The 20,293-nt window shown below is 42.4% G+C and overlaps 1 protein-coding gene across 8 annotated transcripts in view; it reads left to right on the top strand.

Moving 5' to 3' along the window:
- LOC108505488 (neurexin-3) overlaps positions 1–20,293 on the top strand; it is a 915,200-nt gene that overhangs the window by 58,748 nt on the left and 836,159 nt on the right. For 5 of the 8 annotated variants that reach the window (XM_017831537.1, XM_017831538.1, XM_017831540.1 and 2 more), the window contains exon 1: positions 17,551–18,259. In XM_017831537.1, coding sequence (XP_017687026.1) covers positions 17,551–18,259 — 709 coding nt within the window. Of the gene's footprint in view, positions 1–16,999; positions 18,260–20,293 lie in introns of those variants that run through there. The other 3 variants (XM_017831536.1, XM_017831535.1, XM_017831539.1) reach the window with 1 other exon arrangement.

Consider the following 20,293-nt stretch of genomic DNA (forward strand, 5'->3'; position numbering starts at 1 on the left):
CCCACTTCTGCAGAATCTTCCCTGATTGTGCACTGTGACTGCAGTGCTTTGTTTTTGCAGTCTTGAGTACTAACCTAAAGTGAAGAAAAGATAAGCAAACTTCTCCCATGTTTACTTCTTTTTCTCCTCTCTCTTGAACTACCATCCGTCCGCATTAAGCTCATCTTGGAAAGACTTCAGTTTCTTATGAGCAGCTCCAGATAAAAGCACTTTCCAATGACTGATAATCATGTCTGCTTGAAGACTAATGTCAGCAATTTTCTGAATAGATGACCAATAAAAGAAAACTTAAAAATTAATTAAAAAATACACCTCCTCGTATTCCTAAGTAGTGGCATTGGCTGAAGCTTCAGGGGTAGAGGGTTAGAAACTTTTAATTTGATTCATCTGACTCACCATTGTCTTTCCTTTTTCTATTTGTTTCTCTCCATGTCTGTTTTTTCCCCTTCCCTTTCCCCTTTTTTACCCTCTTGAGAGTGAAGTCTGATTTCCCAAGCAAGTATAAATGTAATTAAAGTCAAACACAGCTCTTAAAAACGGGAATCAACTAATTTCTTTTCTGGGCCATTGGTATTGTGGACAGATTTTGATAATGGAAAAAAGCACCAACCCAGCAGCATGAAATGGGGTTATTGTAGTCACTGAAATAATGAAATGTTTAATAGTATGATGAGTAAAAATGCTTGTTTTACAGGAGACTATAGGCCTTGTGTTCTCAACGTTTCTTCCCCACCCTGCTCTCTGACAGAGGCTGTAGCTTTGACATACCCAAATCTACTGTCCCAAGGATTCTCAATTTTTTTTATATGCCACTTAGGATTTTTTTTTAATCTCTTTCACTAGTGGAAAGTAGTTCCATTCCCCTTTGGTGAGTTTGAGAAAGCTTGTGGTCAAAGAAAAATCTTAACTTAATCTCTTACCTGAACACAGAAAAAAAAATCCCCAAACCAAAATGCTCACTTGATCACTTTGAATAGATTTGTGAATGTTTTCTTTGATAACTGTGGAAAATATGTATTCAAAAAGTTATTATATAGTACATATGGACAAATATTTTGTGGCTGGGAGGGTTAGTACAAGGATGAGAGCATGGCTTTTCACCTGTGGATCTCTGGTTCAAAATCAAGTGCTTTAATTTTGTCCTTAAAATATACTGTAATTGTTCCCTTGGGGCAGGATAGTAGACTCTGTGGATCAATTCTAATCACATTACTTAGTGTTATGCACTTGAACATCTCCAAGATGTAAGCTATAAATGAACCAGAGGAAATTCCAGGTTAGTAGGGACTGCAGATTAAACTGAGTGGTATGCTGGGGTACCTTGGGTGTTTTTTGTGGACATCTCCTATTTCTAAATTAATTGGGTTTCTTTTTGCATTATAAACCCCACCAAATTCCCAACTCAATATGATACATCTTCTACCTCCGTGCAGTTCTGGTTATCCCACCTAGAAGAAGTCTGGAAGACATTCACCAGACTCCATCTGGTATCTCTGTGAAGAGGCATGGAAGCGCTGGTGCTCCTCAGCTTATAAGAGGGCTAGGGCAGGGAGTGCTCTAAAAGCCACAGTGGTCTGGAGAAGGGGAATGTGGCCTCCAGTTTTTAGGTTATAGCCAAGACTGAAGTGGAGAGGAGATGGATGGCTTTACTAAAAGTGTGTGAATGTGTGTTTAGGTGTTGAGGAGTAGGATGTAAAATGACTTAGCAGGAGCCTGACTTCTACCCTGGCAGTGGGCAGTATGAGACAACATTGAAGCAAGAATCCGGTGAGGAGGAAATGAGGGAGCACATGCCAGCCGCTCTTAATGCAAAGTTACTGCAACAAAGACAGGCTAATTCCTGTGTGCAGGGTCTTGTGTTTTAAGTCTGAAAGTACTAAAAGAGGATGCACTGGCTGGGGTGGCTGGAGGCACCAGTTTCTGACTGCTGTCTCAGGAAAATCCTTCAACAGGAGAATTTTCTCAGCAGAGAAAATTGTTGGGGAGTGTTGCAGAGTCTGTTGGGGATGAATGTCTGAAGAGGAAGATGTCCCTGTGGGTTTTAGGATTCTTAGCTATTATGGGTGTGAAGATTAAGGGAAGTTTGTTCTTGAAGTCTGTGAAATCAATTGAATCACTGTGGTGTGGGTTTTTTTTCCTTTTATTTTTTTTTCTCCCCAGCATTGCTGCTTAAATAATTTTTCTGACTTTATTGCTACTACCTACCTAAATATTCTGCTGAACACTACTGTTGCCTTCCTCCTCTGCTCAATCATGCACTTCTGCCTCTATGGTACTGTTAAGTCAGACTTTATTTTCATCATCATAAAACAGCCTGCAGTCCTGTGGTTTAAAATCAACTAATTGAGTAGTGAATGGCAGGTGTAGCTTGGTACAGTTGCAATCTTAGTTTCTCCCACTAGTTGAAAAAAGCTATTGGGAATATATATTTTAGGAGACATACTTTGAATGCCTCTAATTCTGCTACCCTGGATGAGCAGTGTTGGTCACAGTGAAGCTGTACAGGATCCTCTTGGGAAGCGTCTGACAGAAAGCCAAGAGTGAGCTGTAGTCCAAGGCAACAGACTGGCTCAGTGCTGCAGAGTAACTGTATACTTTTATAGACATGTATTTTTTAACAGGTGACTACTTCTAGCCTGTATTTGTGAGGTAATCAGAAGACCGCAGTGGACTCACAGGTTTTCCATATCCTTTTCCTTTTTCATTTAATTCTGTAGGAAATCCTACATTAGGGATTCTGTAAAGGAGTTTACAGTGATGTATGTCTTCTCTTTCCTGTAAACTGTGGAGACACTTTTACTTTTTCCAGTAGTACACATTGCACATATTTGAAAACCAGCTACTTTGAAAGTAGCTTTTCTTTTTTTTTTTTTTTGAACAATGTTCATAATTAAGTGTATCTAAAACCTCGTATTTTTTCATAATGCTGACTTAAATATACAAGCATGCTATTTGTAGCTTTCCCTCTTTATTTAGATCTTAATTAAATGCACAGGAGGACTTTCTCCTGTTAGATGCATGTCTTTTTACTTTGCCTTTATTTTTGGCTTTTAAAAGCCTCAGAAAAGTGGAGTCTATAAAGCAAGCTTAAATAGTTGTACTTAGCTGATCCTTAGTGCTGGGCAGTGCTGCATACAAGAAGTCTGCCTGACTTTACACTTTCCCTTCCTCTGAGCCTCAGATAGTTTAGATGACCACTAGTCAAAAATGGACTTAAATGTACCTATTTTTTCCCACATGGTTGACTGCCTGTTTTTGGAACCCCAGAGATGAGTTCTCCTTTAGGGAGTTTTGGGGGGAAAGAGGGGTTGCATTTCTCCTGATTGAGCCATGCATGAACTGTGGGCCGTGATTCCCACTTAAAACGCAGAGCAGCCAATGTACAGATTCACTTGATTTGTATTTGAGTGGGGAACGTGAGTGCCCCAGTTTCCTATGCTGTGTCACAGGAGGGAGGTATCATATAGCTGGGCATGGCAGTCCCCAGGGAGGTGCAGACCTGTCAGCTGTACACGACTGTGCTGTTGTGCTCTGAAAAAGCTCCCTGGTGCAGGTGGAGTGAGAGGGCAACTGGAGGAGGATCAGGAGTTGAGGCAGATGAAGTCTTCCCTACTCCCCACCATTGCCCTACCTTTCTCCCTGCTGGGTAAACCTGTGCTTCTTTGGGACTGAGCCATCAAGAGTAATGAAAGAAAATCTGCTATGTTTTATAGATGCATCTTCCCTTACTTAATTTGAGGGTGGACTGTTAATGCCATAAAGGAAGATAGGTTGCTCTTACGTTAGCTTGTCTTTTGAGTGGTTTGAGCACTTTATGATCACTAATTAAACTTTACTATGTGGCTGCTGTAGTCCTAGCTATATCCTCTGAAAGAGCGCTTTGCCTAAGGCCACATAAACAGGTCATGAGCCTCCTTATTTTGACTCATGCATGTACTCTGACTGCTAGAACATGAAGCTTATTGAATGAATCTTATTACTGAGCAGCAAAATATTGTCAGTCAATAACTAAGTGCTATAGATAAAGTGAGTTAAATTAATGTGTGATGAAGTTACATGGGGGAGAGGTTTAGCCTAGAATCTGGCACCTGGCAGGTTGCAGGAACCATCTGTTGCCTGTGGTACCAAGAAATCATTTTCATTAGTTACTTCTAAATCTCAGTTACTCAATGCAATTTGGAAACAGAAGTTCTGCCAGGTTATCACTTCAGGTATCTTCCTTGTAAGTGTTGATTAGAAAAGCTTTTCCCTCTGTTTCTCCCATACTTATTTTTGTACTCTTGGCAGGTGTGGGGTGGGAGACTGGAGTGCTCAGTCTACCCAGGAATGAGTGCTCTCACTAGTGAATTTTTTTCCCGCCCACATGTTTTAGCTGTATCCTAGGCAGAGTGTCTTCTTAGGTGTAAAAAGGAGTATTACTGTTTGTTCTTTTCCTTGCTTGCCTTATTGGTGGACAGCAGAAAGATTATCGTTGCTCCTGGTGAGGGAATTTGTGCTATTTAATTTAGAAACTGGGGCTAATCCTGCAGCATTTCTCATTGCCTTCCAGTTTGCCACCAACTAGCAAAAGCTGTATGTGGAACAAGGAGATGAAAATTGGTGCCAAAGTAGAGTGAGACCCATCACTGCCTCATGATGAATCTCTAGAGCTATGAGGAACTTCCCAGATGCATGCTGAGCTGAGTGCAGGGCTTGGTATGAAGGGGAAAAAGTGGGTGCTGCTAGAAAGAACTGCTCATAATGTTTTTGTCAAAATAATGGCTTTTCAGAATGTGAAAACAATGTTAGCAGAAAGGATGTATTATTCAGAATTTTCAGATTTTTTTGTTGAGAGGGAGGGAAATACATTTAAAATTGATTTGAAATGAAAAGTTATGCAGTTGCTAGGAATGAAGCTATTTATATAGCAGTCTCAGTTTTCCCACTTTTTCTATTCTATACTCCTTTCCCAGAAGAAATAAAACTAAAGTGCAAATAATGACTGGAAGTTACTATATCCAAAGCTAGGTAAGGTAGAATATTTAATTTTTCAATTAAAAATAGAAAATTCACTTAAAGCACCTCAGTATAATAAATGTTCTTTTCATTTTCACTAGCGGCTTTCATAACAAACAATCATCCCTTGTCAGCTGTATTGCCAACCATTCAGAGATTCGTATTTAGTATAGTAAATCACAAAATATGTCCCATGCAGATATGGAGTACAGTACAGAGATATTCCCTGAGCCACTATCACATCTGTAACCTGAGAAATTCTGGACTGGGGAGCTGCAGGAATTCAAGTATTTTCCCTGCACTCTCTTTTTTTCTTTTTTCTTTTCCTTTCCTATTTTTAAAATATGTGAGTTTGAATCCTGACTTGAGCAGGTCGAGTTGGGATTTTGAATTCGCAGCCCAGTCACTCAGAATGTCAATTGTCTTCCAGGGCACTGCACTGTGAGTCCCAAGGCTGGAAGCTCTTTAAAATACCATCTGACTTTTAAAGGAACATTTGCAGGAGAATATATATCTTTTAAGTCTTTCTAAATCTACCAAGTGTGACTGATTTATCAATATGTAGCAACTAATGTTTAAATAAAGAGACGTCTTCTCCAGTGGTGCTAAAATACTCCATTAGAAAATTTGAAATAATTTCTAAGGGCGTTCATTTCCTCTGTGCTTCTAGTTAGCTTCCCCCCTCCCCCCCCCGAGCTCATGTGAGGTATTAAGCTGGCTGACAGACTTTGCTTCCTGGGTCTGTGGCCCTGGCACACTGCTGGGTTTAGGGTTTTGATGCAGGGAGAGAATCAAGAGTGCTGTGCAGTGCCCCTAGTCTGCTTCTCAGGTGTTGAATGGTTATTTTCTTTTACTATTCCTTTTGGTTTTATTCAGGTTCGTTTTAAAATGTATCAGGAAACTATGCTCTTCCCCCACCTTCCTGCAGTCATATCCAAGTACTTCTGACAGCTCAGGACTGTCCAGCCTATAGACTTCTTGTTTTAGCTAATGTCTGCCTCCTTGTCACCCTGTGTATATTCCTTTTACACTTCGCTACGTGTGCACATTCACTGCCTTTTTGGCTTGTAGTGTTTTGCTTACTCCAGAAAATGTCATTACCTCATAATTAGGTGGTCCCACTGAAATAAGCAGATGAATCCTTTATACTTGAATTTTGTAGAAATCCTTTTGTTTTGCACATCTTAATGTTTATTTCTGCATTTCAGAGCACCAAGTTTCTGAGGAAAAGACATAACTAAAGAGAAAACTTATAGGGCAAAATAGCGTGAAGTACAAAAATACAATCCAAGAAGATGTAGATGAATTAAAAAACAAAAATGAAAACCCTGTTGTGTGTGTAACTTGTCCCAGTCTCTGGGCTCTTGGGCTCACGGGGTTCTTAAGCCTAAAATTATCTGATCAAACAGCCTTCCTTTCAAAACACATTCTGCCAAAAGCCCTGTATTTCTGCTTTGAGAGTCCCTAGGGCTCTCCCTAAAGCTCCAGGTAGCCTTTACTGGAGCTGTTTCAGTCCTTAGTTGTGGGGCCATTGCTGCAGTAGTGACAAGTTTGTTATTCCAGCCTTGCCAGCAGGCAGTCTAGGTTAGGTGGAAGATTGCTTGGTGCACACTGACAGATCACCATGTACTGCTGCAGGCAGAGGCCAGGCTGAAATGACTCCATGCAAGCACAGTGTGCTTAGTTTATTTCTTACCTGTCCCATAATTCCTGGTCAGTTTAGAAACTGACCCCTGTCATGCAGAGCTACAAGTAATTTATTTGATGATCTGGAAAGTTTTCAATATCCTCAGCCATTTAAAGTATTATCCTTTTCCAGCCAAGACACTGACCCTTAAAGATTTTTACAAGCAGTCTGTCTTGGCAAAGATTTCCACCTTCATTTCCCCAGCATGCTACGGCTGAGAAACCTATCTATGCATAACTGCTAATCATGTCCCCCCAGTTACCCTTAAGTAGAAATGGGGAGGGGGATGGGGTGAATTTTGGCAGGAATTTTGTATATCAGAGGATGAAAACAGCAGACAGATGGAAGAATGCATTGATTTCCCATGGCAGGGAATTCCCAGGCCGCCACTGTGTATACACCCACCAAAAGCAACATATTTCTGGAGCTAGTGATAAGGGAGGAATGGGGTTCAGAAAGCAGAGACCTAATCTAACAGTGCCTGTAGACTTCTTGAGCACTTACCAGGGCACCAATGTCTGCTCCCTGTGTTTGTCAGCATCAGTCACTGTGAGAGCTGTGTGAATATGGATCCCTCACGCTTCAGTTCCAATGCTTAACTGGGCTCCCTGAAAGGGATTTGGTCTGTAAATCGAACTTCGACTGTTTAAGGAGCTTAGGAACTGAGCTTAGCATTGCCTGTGCTCTGGACAATTTCTAAACACCTTTTGCTAGGTTTAGGTGTTTTTATTTGCTTTGCTGGAAGCTGAGTATAAATTTTTGCATGAGATTCTGAAGTTGCAAGAAAACGGAGTGCTCATTTCATTTAATTTCATGGCTGGGCTTCACGAACGAAGGGCACTACCCACGTTTGTTACAAGCGCGTTGGTGGCTAAAAAGACCAATATGAGATAGACACGTCCGGTTGCAAAAGGCACAGCAGAAAGACTCCTTAGGTGGTATATTCTGCAAGACACGATTCTTTCTGCGTTGCCTTTTCTCCTCAAGAGTGATCCTGCGTGTGTTCTCAAAAGCATCAGCAGCGTTATAGATGGTGTGTCTCCAGACCTCCCGATTGGAGGACAGAGTAGACCAGTTATGGTGATCAATATGGCCAAGGCTGAGATGTTGTTTCAGGGAGTCCTTGTATCTTCTCTTCGGGGCTCCTTTCTTGCGGCAGCCGGTGGCAAGTTCACCATAAAGCAAGATCTTAGGGAGGCGGTGGTCCTTCATCCTGGAGATGAGCCCTGCCCATCGCAGCTGTGTTCTCAGCAACATGGCCTCAATACTTGTGACTGCTGCTTGTTCTAGAACAGATGTATTGTTCACATAATCTGACCAGTGGATGTTTAGGATTGTACGGAGACAGTGTTGATGGAAGCGTTCTAGGAGACACAGGTGGTGGCAGTAGATGACCCATGATTCAGATCCATATAAGAGAGTAGACAGCACTATGGCTCTGTAAACACTGATCTTGGTGCTTTTCTTCAAGTGTTTATTACGCCAAACTCTTTTATGAAGCTTTCCAAAGGCACTGTATGCCTTTGCTAACCTGTTGTCTATCTCTCCATCAATCTCACCATCTGAGGAGATGAGGCTACCTAGGTAATTAAACTGCTGGACTGATTTGAGTTCTGATTCGCCAATGCTGATATGGAGATGAAGGAAGACTTTCTGAGGTGCCGGTTGATACAGAACCTCTGTCTTCTTTAAGCTGACTTCCAGCCCAAAGAGCTCAGCAGTGTCTGCAAAGCAGGATGTTAAACGCTGCAGAGCTGCTTCTGTGTGGGCAACAAGGGCGGCGTCATCAGCATAAAGCAGCTCCCGGACAAGATGGTTTAAGGTCTTAGGGTGGGCCTTCAGTCGCCTTAGGTTGAATAGACTTCCATCAGTACGGTATCGAATGTAGATACCATCTTCTTCATCGAGGTCTGCCGTGGCCCTTTGGAGCATCACGCTGAAAAAGATTGTGAATAGGGTTGGTGTGAGAACGCAGCCTTGTTTCACACCATTGGTTATTAGAAAGGGCTCAGAAAGTGCATTGCCATATCTGACTTGGCCGTGCTGATCCTCGTGGAGTGAGATGATCATTTTAAGGAACTTGAGGGGACAACCTAAACTTTCCAAAATCTGCCATAGACCTTTTCTGCTCACAGTATCGAAACCCTTGGTGAGGTCGACAAAAGTTACATAGAGACCTTTGTTCTATTCCCTACACTTCTCTTGCAGTTGTCTGAGAAGAAAAACCTAATGTGTTACATAATGGGAAAATCCACTGTAAATTGCAAGATGTCTGCAGGCCCCTTATTTCCTTTTCAAGTATATGGTGCTTATCTTCCTGTGAGCCAGCAGACTATAGGAAATGATCTAAATTAATTAGTGGCCATACTAATGACAGGAAAGTGTGGCCAGGTGCAGTGTCCCCCTCTATACATGTTATGTTTTTAGTACAATAACAGACTTGATTGCATCTGCCTCCTGTCTTTGTAATATACTATCATAACATTTGAAAACATGAAAACTTCTCTTACTTACCAGAAGTCAGGCTCAGGAGTGTAAAATATGTTGAAAAGTGTGAATTGACTATAATCTGTAAGTGAATGACAAAATGAGTTTTACCTTTGTTCTTATTGTAGTCTTTCTGATAGTCCTTTTAAGCTTTTTTCTTCCTTTTTTTCCCTATATGTCAGCTGCACTATAAAGGCATTTTAGTACTAACTCAAGTACAGAAAATCACAATCACATGTGCAGTGCCTAGTAGCTCTGTTCTTGACTGTGTTGTGCTAGATTCTGCCAGACAGAAAAGAAAATGTTCTTGCTTGCAAAGAACTTAAAAATGCATATGAAAGGAAGAAGCAGGTGGATAGACAGCTAGGAAGAGCAAGGTATTATTGCTTGGTGTGCCAACAATTAGTTTTATTTTGTTGTTGCTTTTTGTGCTTTGTACTTTTCCCTAAAGTTAAGTAGCTGACAAAGCAGTGCACCAGTGACTTTTCTCCTCTTGCTTCGAAGTTGGGAGTTCCTCACAATGTGTCTCTCCTCTGTGGAGTGTCTAATAGTAGCCTGCCTCTGCAGTATCAAATACATTTTGGAGGAAAAGTAAACCCATTCTACACTGATAATCTTAGGAAAATCTTCTTGGAAGAAGCCTCATTTTCAGACATTGGTGACATGCTCAAACTTCACTTTTCAGTAATGATAAGCACATTTTTAAAAGACTTGATTTTTATTAAAAGAAAATGGAAATACTGTGTATGTGTCAAATACAGGCTCTGGAAGAAGTTTTGCCTTGATAGTAATTCTAGCACTGTGAATTTGCCAAATTCCCTGTTAACATTCCCTGCTATCATGTGTGCAGCTACTGACTTTGCATTTGATATATTAGGATCTGGCAGAATAAACAATGCTACAGATCTGTCCAGGCTTCTTGGTAGCAGAAAGGAGAGGATATGGGGTGTGGAGACAGACCAACTACAGAAGGAGTAAAATAAATGATAATGATTCAGAGCTCTCCAACTGTTGAATTTCAAAGTCTTTATAAAGGCAGGTATTCTTTGTTCTCTTTTAAGGATGGTGGAATTGAGGGAAGGCCAGTGTTCCCAGTGCAGCTGCCATGGGAATTACTATAAAAGGCTGTTGAGTTTTGCAGAAATCGCTCTCCTGGTTAGTACTGGCTCAGAGATGGGGGAGTCTGGTTTCTCCTGTGTCGCAGTACAGAGCAATAACTGCTCAGCTGCTGCCAACGCTTCCTTTTAGCTAGTCCTTGTTAGCAGAGAGTTTGTGGTAATGGGAGTAATTAACACACTGGGAGTCATTTCTGTGTCCTGGAAGGGAACAGAAAGCCATCAGAGCAGCCCTAGACATGATTGCTCTGCAGGGTTATTTTCTCTCTCTCTTTCTTTCTTTTCCATTGTGCTTGGGTTTTGATTTTTCTTCTTTGTGTTAAGAAAGCTGGAGAGCTGAAATGGTCTGTAAATTGCAGTCATGCTGAGCCTGGGCTAGGTAGGCTAGTTAAAGGTCACTCTCCTGGACTAGATGGCCTCCTCTTGTGGGGTGGGGAGAGTGTTTAAGTAGGGAGTCAGGAGATTCCTTGTGGTTTTTTTAACCCTTCTTCTTCCAGTGTAGATTTGAAAAGCTCTGGTTCTAAGCTGTTTGTTTAAATAGGCGCAGGGTGTAAAAATGTTGAAGGGTGATTATGATAAAATGTTAACCCTTCCAACAATCAGATGACTTTCCAGCCTGTTGGGTCTGAAGTGAGGCTGTGCTGCCATAGCCCCATGCTGCTTTATGCACTAAGCACTTTATTAGCTTGCTCATATCCCTTTTGAGGCTGCTGGTGGCATTTCAGCTGTGTGTCTTGCCAGTGCAGGTGAGCTCAGATCCCACATAGATAGGTGCCTAGTTTGGGTATTACACAGTGTTTCTGGAGGTGAGCTCCAAGGTTACATTTGCCATAAGCAGTCATTCTTGCCCTCCCTGAGTGAGAACTAGGAACGGGGAGAAGAGGGGGAATGGGCTTAAACTGATTGCAGATCACATGCCCAGGTACCAGGAAACCAACCAGCCAACCACTTACCTACACATTACAATTTATGGTGTATGAAATGTGCATGTGCATATGCTAATCCACTACAGGGAAGCAAAGAAAAACTAATTCTAGCTTTATAGTCTAGGGTTTTTTTTACTTTCTTTTAAGAGGATACTCTTGAATTGCAACCCCAGACCCTTTATTTTCCTTACCTTTTGCTTGATACAGTTTTTTTGCCACTGTCTCCTAGGGAGCTCTGTGCTAAATTTAGGTAAGAATTGGGTAACTCCATATCTACTTTCAAGAAGGAAAAGCTAAGTCTGCAGTATATGTTAGTGGTGGGAAGAACCAGTGAACACAGGAGAATACATCTTCTCCTTGGGCTTGGAGTGGGGCAAAGGCATGTGTGGTTCTCACAATTATGTTAGAGACTGGTATGAATATTATATCCCTGGAAACTATCCAAAAGAAGTCAACAAGTTCTCTGTGTCACCCCCAGTCCCTAATTTTAAGATATTGGCCTTCATGTGCATGTCTCTCTACATCCAAGATAAAGCCCTAAATCTCACTGTTTCCTCTTCTGTTTCTCTCCCTGCAGCCAGTCAGCCAGTAATGTAAGATCCCATGAAGTTCTGCCAACTTCAGCAGGACCTAGGTGTGTTCAACTCTTTGCAAGGCAAATCCCCATTTTCAATTGCACTTCCAGCCTCTTCACTAAGCAGAGCCCATCTTATCTTACCCCTGACCCCTCTGAGCAATGTAGTGCCACCAAAGTCTCCCTTTGTAAGAGAATCGTAGAATTGTGTGAAGATAGAAGCTGTTTGCCTCTATCTTCATCCTAGTTCTTTCAGCTCAGCTCCCCTGGCACCACCCAGTCTTCTCCATCCCAGCAAGGGGATGATGCAGTGTCCAGATTTATTGCTGAGATGCAAATGCTGCTAGAGGAATTAAAAACTAAATTAATCCCTGTGGTTTTCTCTAGTCTCTTGAATTTCAAACCCTCCATGTCCCCTCTCAGTTCTCTGTAAACATCTCACCATGCATCCTTGCTGAGGATGCTGTGTATGGGAGGATTTTTGTGCTTTTTTTTCCGCAGTGACGGTAGCAACTCACAGTTTTCACATCTACATTTTTTATTGGAAGGGTTATTTTTTTTAGTTATTCTTTCACCCTTTGTTTTTAACCACAATTCAGCTGGGGATAGACCAGGCAGAAAGATTTCTGCATATGAGATAGGGGACTCTGAGGAGACCCACACTTAAAGCATTAGCCAAAAGGAGCCCATTGTTCACTAGGGAACTGGATGAGTGAAGACAGACTGAATAAATACTATTAATTCGCCATTTCTCTGCTGCTAGCAAGCTTGACTTTTATTATCAGTTATTGATTGTGAATTTTACTGGATTATTTTGAGCAACATATGTCATAGAGCTGTAATGAGCTGATTGCTGTGCTTCGGGCCAATTGTGGGGAACACACATGGACGCAGAGCCAAATTAGGATCCTGTTTCCCCCTTCCTAAAACTCCTCTGCTTCTTTAGGGCCAGGGAAATAAAGAAAGCCATTGGATTTTGTTTATTTTACAGTGAAGGCATGGACAAAAGTGAGTTCACATGGGGTATTAATACATGGATCTTAGGTGACCAGTGCGTATTTTTCCTTCCACTCGAAGTGTGACATAATGAATACTTCCAGTTACAGAAGGGAGTAGAAAACTGGGGGGGCTTGTAAACCTTTCCCATCAGTGTGTTGGTGGGATTTTGTCCAGCATCCTTAGGTGGAATAATAGGACTTCCAGCTTTGCATTGGGCTACAGTGGCAGGGCTTTGCAAGGGAAGCTAGCCTATCTTTGGCTTCATCTAACTCCCTTCTTCTTTCTGCACTAGAAATTGCTGAAAATTACACTTTCAAATACAAATAAGTCCATCCCCAAGCAATTAGCAGCCAGAGAGGGAGGTAGTGGGGGAGAGAGGGCAGGGAGTGACAAACCCATCTCCTGCAATCTTTCTGTGCAGTTGGGTAAATAAGCTGCGGAGCAGCACTGTGCCCAGCTTTTCACCCTCTTTCCTAAGCAGGTCTGTTGTGAGACGTTTTCAAAGATATTAACCCTGCATACAGAGTGTGCCAGTCAGTAATTATGGAAATTAGTTGGCAATTAGATAATGTCACTCACTCTCCACATACAGCTGATAAGCAGTTGAGAGCCACTCCAAAGCAAGGGTGAGACCCCCTCTGTGGGCTGCTGAGCAGATGGCTCTGACCCGGCATTAATAGGCTGCTGTCAAGTTTGGGAAAGTGTGCGGTGGTTGGGTAGCACTTGCCCATGGCGCGGCGGTGGGGGTGCCTCCCTTCCCCAGCTGGGGAACTTGTGCAGCTCTGTCGGTCCTGCGAGTGGGACGTTTCAATAATGCAAGTGGGTGTGTTTCCTGCGGTGGGTTTTGCGTGTGCGAGGTGCTGAGCCATCTGTTCAGTGTGCAGGTTCCTCGCTGTCGCAGCTCTCGGCTGGGCCAGGGAGGCAGTACAAGCTGTTAGAAGTGCAGTGGAGTTAACTCACTTGCTGGTGTCCATCATGAAGTCTTCTTTTGCAAGATGTGATCATGCTGTGACAAAGTTTGAGATTTCTCAGAGTTAAAATATGTAAGAAAATAATCTGGGATTCTATAGTTATTGTCCCAAACTGTAATGTATTGCTATGGTAGCAGTGTGCTGTATGAGGCTGCTAGGGTAGTATTTATGCTAAAAATAAAATGGTAAAGCAGAAAATTATTCATTCTCAGTGTGTCTTGGAGGATCATTGTGAGAATGGGTGAGGCATACAGAACTGGTGCGTCAGGATTTACTCTCTCAAGGTTAGGATTCAGATCCTGCCTGCTGCGATAAAGGGCACTGGGTCTTCTGAGTTTTTCTTGAAGACCCTGCTACTATGTAATGAGATTTGCTCTCACAGACTTTACTGTGTGAGACACAAAACTGGAATAATGGGAAGTGCCGTGAGTCAGGAATGACGTGTGCTGACAGAACTCTGGAGGAGCCGCAGATGGCCCCAACCTGTTAGTGGCTGGGTGTGGGCAACCTTCCCAAAATCTGAGCTGCAGTGTCTAAAAGGCAATGAAGCACCCAGCAGTGACTCCTGTATTTCATGGTTTTTTGTGTCATCTTCCTCTTCTGAAACAGAGCAGGCACTGTCTTCTTTCAAAACAGCTAGGAAGGGATTACCTTGGCTTCTCTCAATCAAAAGAGAGAGGGATTGCCTCGGCTTCCCTCTTTCAACAATGCTATTCCTATTTAACCATTTCTACCTGGTTTCCCTTGTTAACTGTGCCTTTTGTATTCTCCTGATGAACTTGTATCGTTACAGAAATCTGTAAGATAAGAGGTAGCCTACTCCCTTTACTGTAGCTTTGAAATAACCCAAGGATTGAAGCGACCCATGGAGACTGAGATTTCTTTGTGTGTGTAACGCAGGGTTTCAGCAGCCTGGGGTTGGGAGAGATTGGTAGGCATTTTGGACAGGTGTTTGAACTGTACATGGACATACACATCTCAGCTGTGGTTATCTATCATGTTCACACCTGCTGCTGCTGTGATTTACAGCATCTTTCACTGGTTATCAAAGAGTTGGTCTTTTAAAACAGGTAGAGAAATGTAGTAAGACTGAGGGCTGGCTTTGATGCAAATTGTGCAGTTCACCCTGCCCAGGAGAACTTAAAGCTTGGGTGAGAACTCTACTGCATTGAGTTCTCTGTGAGTGGTTGATGCCATACTGGGCTTGTCTCCCTTCTCAGTTCAGGGTGAGCATAGAGCTGTCTCTTGGAGCAGTGAATTTTGCTGTGGTGGTGGTAAATGTTTCAGGGAACTGTGAACCTGTGAGCTGTTGGAAGCACATTGCTGGCTAATTTACACACATTATGATATTCCTGTTCCCATCTCATCAGTAACTCCAGGCTTGGGTCATCACTTTTCACACTTACCTTCTCCCTCTATTCTCCTTCTCTGTAAATCATGGGCTATTTTAGTGGATCCTCTAGGGAGCACAGAGAAGAAAGGTAAATAAACAACAGCCACATATTTTTTTTTCCAACTGATTTTTCAATGCCCCCCAACACCTCCATCAATTGAGCCAGCATCATGATTATTTGGAAGACAAACGATTTGAGCGATTGGATCTGTGATTTTTTTTTTCCATTTTACACCTCTCCTAACACCTCCTTTTCCCTCCTTCCATTATTATCAGCCAAACTGTTAACAATTAAAAGGAATTATCTCCCCTCTGGTTTTGACTTGATTTTATTTGTGTTTATAGCAGTTTAGATAACACACTCCACTCAGGCAGCTGCAGGGAACAGGCCTGGTTTCCGCTGGGCACTGAAAGCTCACATTTCTCTCCAACTTGCGGGTTTTCTTTTAATTGATCTCTTTTGTTTTCTAAGTGACTTGTTTTTCATACTGGCTAAATTTGTCAGACTGACAGCTCTGGAGACTTATGGCTTCTGCAGGTCGCTAAGGCAGGCGAGGCTGTGACTGGGTGAACTCTCCCCTCGGTTTCCTAGTGGTTCTGCTCCAGCTCGACCTCTGCCCTTACCAAACAGAAACTTTTCAGCACTGACTGTTTCTGCAGTGTCTGTGGGCCTTTTCCTTCAGAGCGAGGTGGGCAGTGGGGATGAAAGGCATCTGCTATGAGCAACAGCAACCCAAACAACTCTCATTGTCCACAGCACAAAATATTTTTCCCAAGCAAATATTGCCTCACAATATTTGTGTTCCAGTTTGTGAAAGCTGTGTTCATCCTGGCTTCTGTGAGGCTCAAGGCCTTGATTCTCATCACCTCCTTTCCTGCTTTGTATCTATGCTAATGTTAGCCATTCCCAGAGCTGTTCTTGTGCCCAGCCCATCTTTGTGAACAAACACATCTGTTGATACAAAACTTACTTTCCTTTTAGGTAGACTTTTCAAGGAATGAGCATAGCTTTGTGCCGTCTTCTTTACCTGTCACTTAAAACATCCTCCTACACTAGGCATACAGTCACTCGCATGCAAATATTCAAAAGTGAGTTAAATTCCAGTGTTAACAGATGTAACTCAGAAAAGGCAGTTGCAATTGTGTGCTGTTAGTTAGGGGTGAATTTGGCCTTTTTGCCAAACAACTAGACCGGGGTAAGTGGTTAAGTGTTTAGACAGTTCTTAGCATCTAAGCTGCAAGTTTGCTATCATCTAAGCTGCAGGTTGCCATATATAATTTACATAGCACATGTTTCCAGGTTGCAGAGGTCCCTGATGGAGTTTCTGAAGTGTATGAGACATGTAAAGTAAAAGCAGCTATTGCATGACAGGCTGACAGCAGGGTTGTCTTCTCTAATGCTTGCTTGGTGTGCTAGGAAGCATAATGAAGGCAATGGAATGGGAAGTTTGAATAATGTCTTCTCTTGCCCTGTATCAACTTCTAAACTCTAAGGAACTCTGGTCTTTGCCCTAAGCATTTTCATGGGAAAGCTCCAGCACCATTTCTCAGTTAAGTCAATGAGGTTGCATCCATTAATAAATGTTAAATAATATGGTGTGTCTTTACATTACTCAGCATTGTTATGTGTGCAGATCACTTTGTGAGTTCTCTATTAGTCCTCTTAGTTTTTAGAACATAGATGTCCTTGCTGCTTTGGAGAACTGCATAGCCAATTGCAAGCATGAAGGAGTGTCTAGAGTATCAAGAAATGTAAATGAGTTATTGCACAAGATGTTAATAAGCTTCATGGTAAAGATATGGTGAGTAATAGGACTAACTTCTCCCTCCCTTTCTTCTCTTGGCCCCACAGGTCCTGCAAGCTCCGTGAGTGCCAAGCAGTGAGTTATGGGCTGGGCATCCACCAGTGCATCATGAAGATTGACTTTATTTTTGCCCTCTTGAGGTTCACATGCTTTATGAATTCGCTCTCTCTTCTATCTCACTGCCACCACCGTCAATATTGTCATCACTTCTAGAAAACAAGAATTTTAGGCTTGGACTTCAGCTCTGCCTTTCCTTACTTCTGGAACACCAGTATCACCTTTGTGTTCTACCAAAACAAATCACTGTGGGTTATTTTGCCCTTCACAAAAGTACACCATCTGGAGAAGTCTCTTCATGTATCCTGTACTTCTGAGATAAAAGCCTCTGAGTCCTAAAGGATAATTGAGATCTGCGGAGGAGACATTTCCTCTTGGTCACGTGAACGTGCTATCTCACTTTCCACTTACTCTCCCACTCTGTCACTCTTTCTGCTCTCCTCCTCTTCTCTTTGGATTTAGCACTCGGTGTTGACTGCTGGGGTTCTCCTCCCAGTAGTGTGGCTTCTGTTTTTCTCCTACGGAAGAGCAGATTGAAACAATGGGCTTCACTCTGCATTCTGTCTACTTCACCTTGAAGGTGAGTTTGCTGCTGGGCTCCTTGCTGGGTCTCTCTTTGGGTCTGGAGTTCATGGGCATCCCCAACCAGTGGGCCCGCTACCTCCGCTGGGATGCCAGCACTAGGAGCGAACTCAGCTTCCAGTTCAAGACCAACGTCTCTGCTGGGCTGCTTCTCTATTTTGATGATGGTGGTGTCTGTGACTTCCTCTGTCTGTCCCTTGTTGATGGGCGCATCCAGCTCCAGTTCAGTGTGGACTGTGCAGAGACAACAGTTATCACAGACAAGCAGGTAAATGACAGCAACTGGCACTTCCTGATGGTCAGCCGCAACCACCTTCGGACGGTGCTAGTGCTGGATGGCGAGGCCAAGCCGGGTGAGGTGCGTCCGCAACGCCAGTATATGAATATCGTCAGTGACCTTTTTGTTGGTGGAGTCCCACTGGACATCCGTCCTGCTGCCTTGACTCTCGATGGTGTTCTGAGTGAGCCTCCATTTCAAGGATTTATCCTGGATCTGAAATATGGCAACTCTGAGCCACAGCTCCTGGGTAGTCAAGGGGTCCGACTGGAAATGGAAGGACTTTGCTCAGAAAACCCCTGTGAAAATGGTGGCACTTGCTTCCTTCTGGATGGCGAGCCACACTGTGACTGTTCAGCCACTGGATATGCTGGCAAGCTGTGTTCTGAAGGTAAGAGAATACTTCCATGCTTCCCATTGATTTTTACATAATCCAAAGAGTTAATTTGTTATTTAGCAGGGCTATGACGGAGTTCTTATTCCTGCTGGTGGTTATCAGAGGAATTAAAAAGTTCCACCATTCCTATTTCAGCTGGAAGTAATGAAGTGGGAGTAGATAGCATGAACAATTGCAAGAAGCACCTTTCTGAAAGGATGCTGCGTTTGTAGCATGGACAGATTTTCATCATCATCATTCATTTCATCAGCAACTTCTTAAAAAGGGTAGAGAACATAATTGGTAAATACAGACGTACCCTAGGTTAGTGTTGGTAAAAGCAATGGCTATTCCACTACCCTGTGTCCCTGAAGAGTGATTGAAGTGTCAGCAAACAGGAACCATGTATATATGGCTAATGTAACTGATTGACAGGACATTGCATATGTTATTTGATGTTGGCTGTTGCTAGTCTGTGGAAGCCCCATGCTTCCCTTGAATTGCTTGCATACTAATTGCTGAATGGCACCTTGATTGTTTTAGCATCCTTGATTAAATTGCTTAAATTGCTTTTTAAATTGATCTTAGTGTTGCAAAGAGAAGAGGGATTTGCGTATTTCTACATTGTTTCTACTCTCTTATAGAATTTGAGTCTGAAAGTTTTAAGTCATGCAAACCCCAATGCTGAAGTGTATTTCAGGGTTTTTCCCTTAGTCTTTAGCAGTGTGATAGTAATTAACTCTGTATGTGCAGGAGACTTAAGTAAGTCAGCTGGAAATCCCAGTGTGAGTTTGAGAATCTCATCACACCATTTTTTGTGACATTTGGCATTAAACACAACAGTTGAAGCCAAAGATTAAACCTGGACAAGAAGTGTCCAATCTCAAGGGGAAAAAAAACACCCTGAAATTTTGTCAAAATAGAAATACTTGCAATAATATATTTTCACAACTAACATTTGTTTACTTATTTTGGCAATGAAACTAGATTAACCGGAGTTTAGTATCTAGAATGTGAGAAGTGCTGAAAATAGTCCTTATATTCTTGATATTCAAACAAAAAGCCCTACAGCTTATGTTTGCAGTATAGATGGAGAAGCAAATATGTTTTTATAGGAAGGGAAGGTTTGAAAAATAGACATAGCATCCCTATGTACATTCATTTTGAGGTCATTTTAATGATAACAAAAAATTTGTCTTTATATCCAAACAGCACAGTAACAGTACATGACCATTAGACAGGATCTGTGAGCCTGTGACGTCCTGAACAACAAAATTCTTTCTAGCTGTTTGCTCTGAACTGATTAGGTCCAAACTAATAATGAGCCAGCACTGTTTTCTGTGCTTGAGCCATGAGTTACATGGGGCTGTAGAGACTGCTTGGTGTGACTGGGCAGTTCAGGAGCTGGGCCTTGGAGTGTTTGCTTAGAGAGCAAACACTCCTCATATCTAAATGCCAGTTATGTTGATAGAAGATTTAAGAGCAACACAGGCATGTGGACCCTGAAACATAAAGCTATAAGGCTCTTTCTAGTGGTGGGCCATTGGATCCAGACTCCACGAGAGCCGCTCAAGGCATAACTGCATATGGTTTTCAGTGAACATCTTGAGAAAAGAGTGTAAGTGAGCAGGAATTCCATGTACCTGTGGGGCAATTGTGAGAGCTCTAACCAGGGCTCAGGTGGTGGAGTTTCTGCATTTCCTGGGTGGGTGGAACAATCTGAAATCCATCTTCTAGTGAATCCAGGGATATTTCTGTTGTAGACACCATGGATCAAGCAGTGCTATTGTTACCTTTTGAAGCTGTGAGTCACCATTGTTGTTTGTTTCCTATAGTGATTCATCAGTTTCCAGCCGAACCTTCTATTAAGGGTGAGCAAAGAAGTTTGTCACGATGTGCCTTCTTAAGTAAACATTTTTAACTTACTCTTAGCTGGTGTCTGTTCACTCTCAGAGAAGATACTGCGCAGACAACTTTTGCAATGGATCAAATGTAGAGATTTCCAGTCATTATCTTGTTTGGTTCTTGTTTTCTCATTTATTACTAAAT

This window comes from Lepidothrix coronata, unplaced genomic scaffold, assembly GCF_001604755.1.
Source record: "Lepidothrix coronata isolate B3197 unplaced genomic scaffold, Lepidothrix_coronata-1.0 Scaffold192, whole genome shotgun sequence".
Classification (NCBI taxonomy): Eukaryota; Metazoa; Chordata; class Aves; order Passeriformes; family Pipridae; genus Lepidothrix; species Lepidothrix coronata.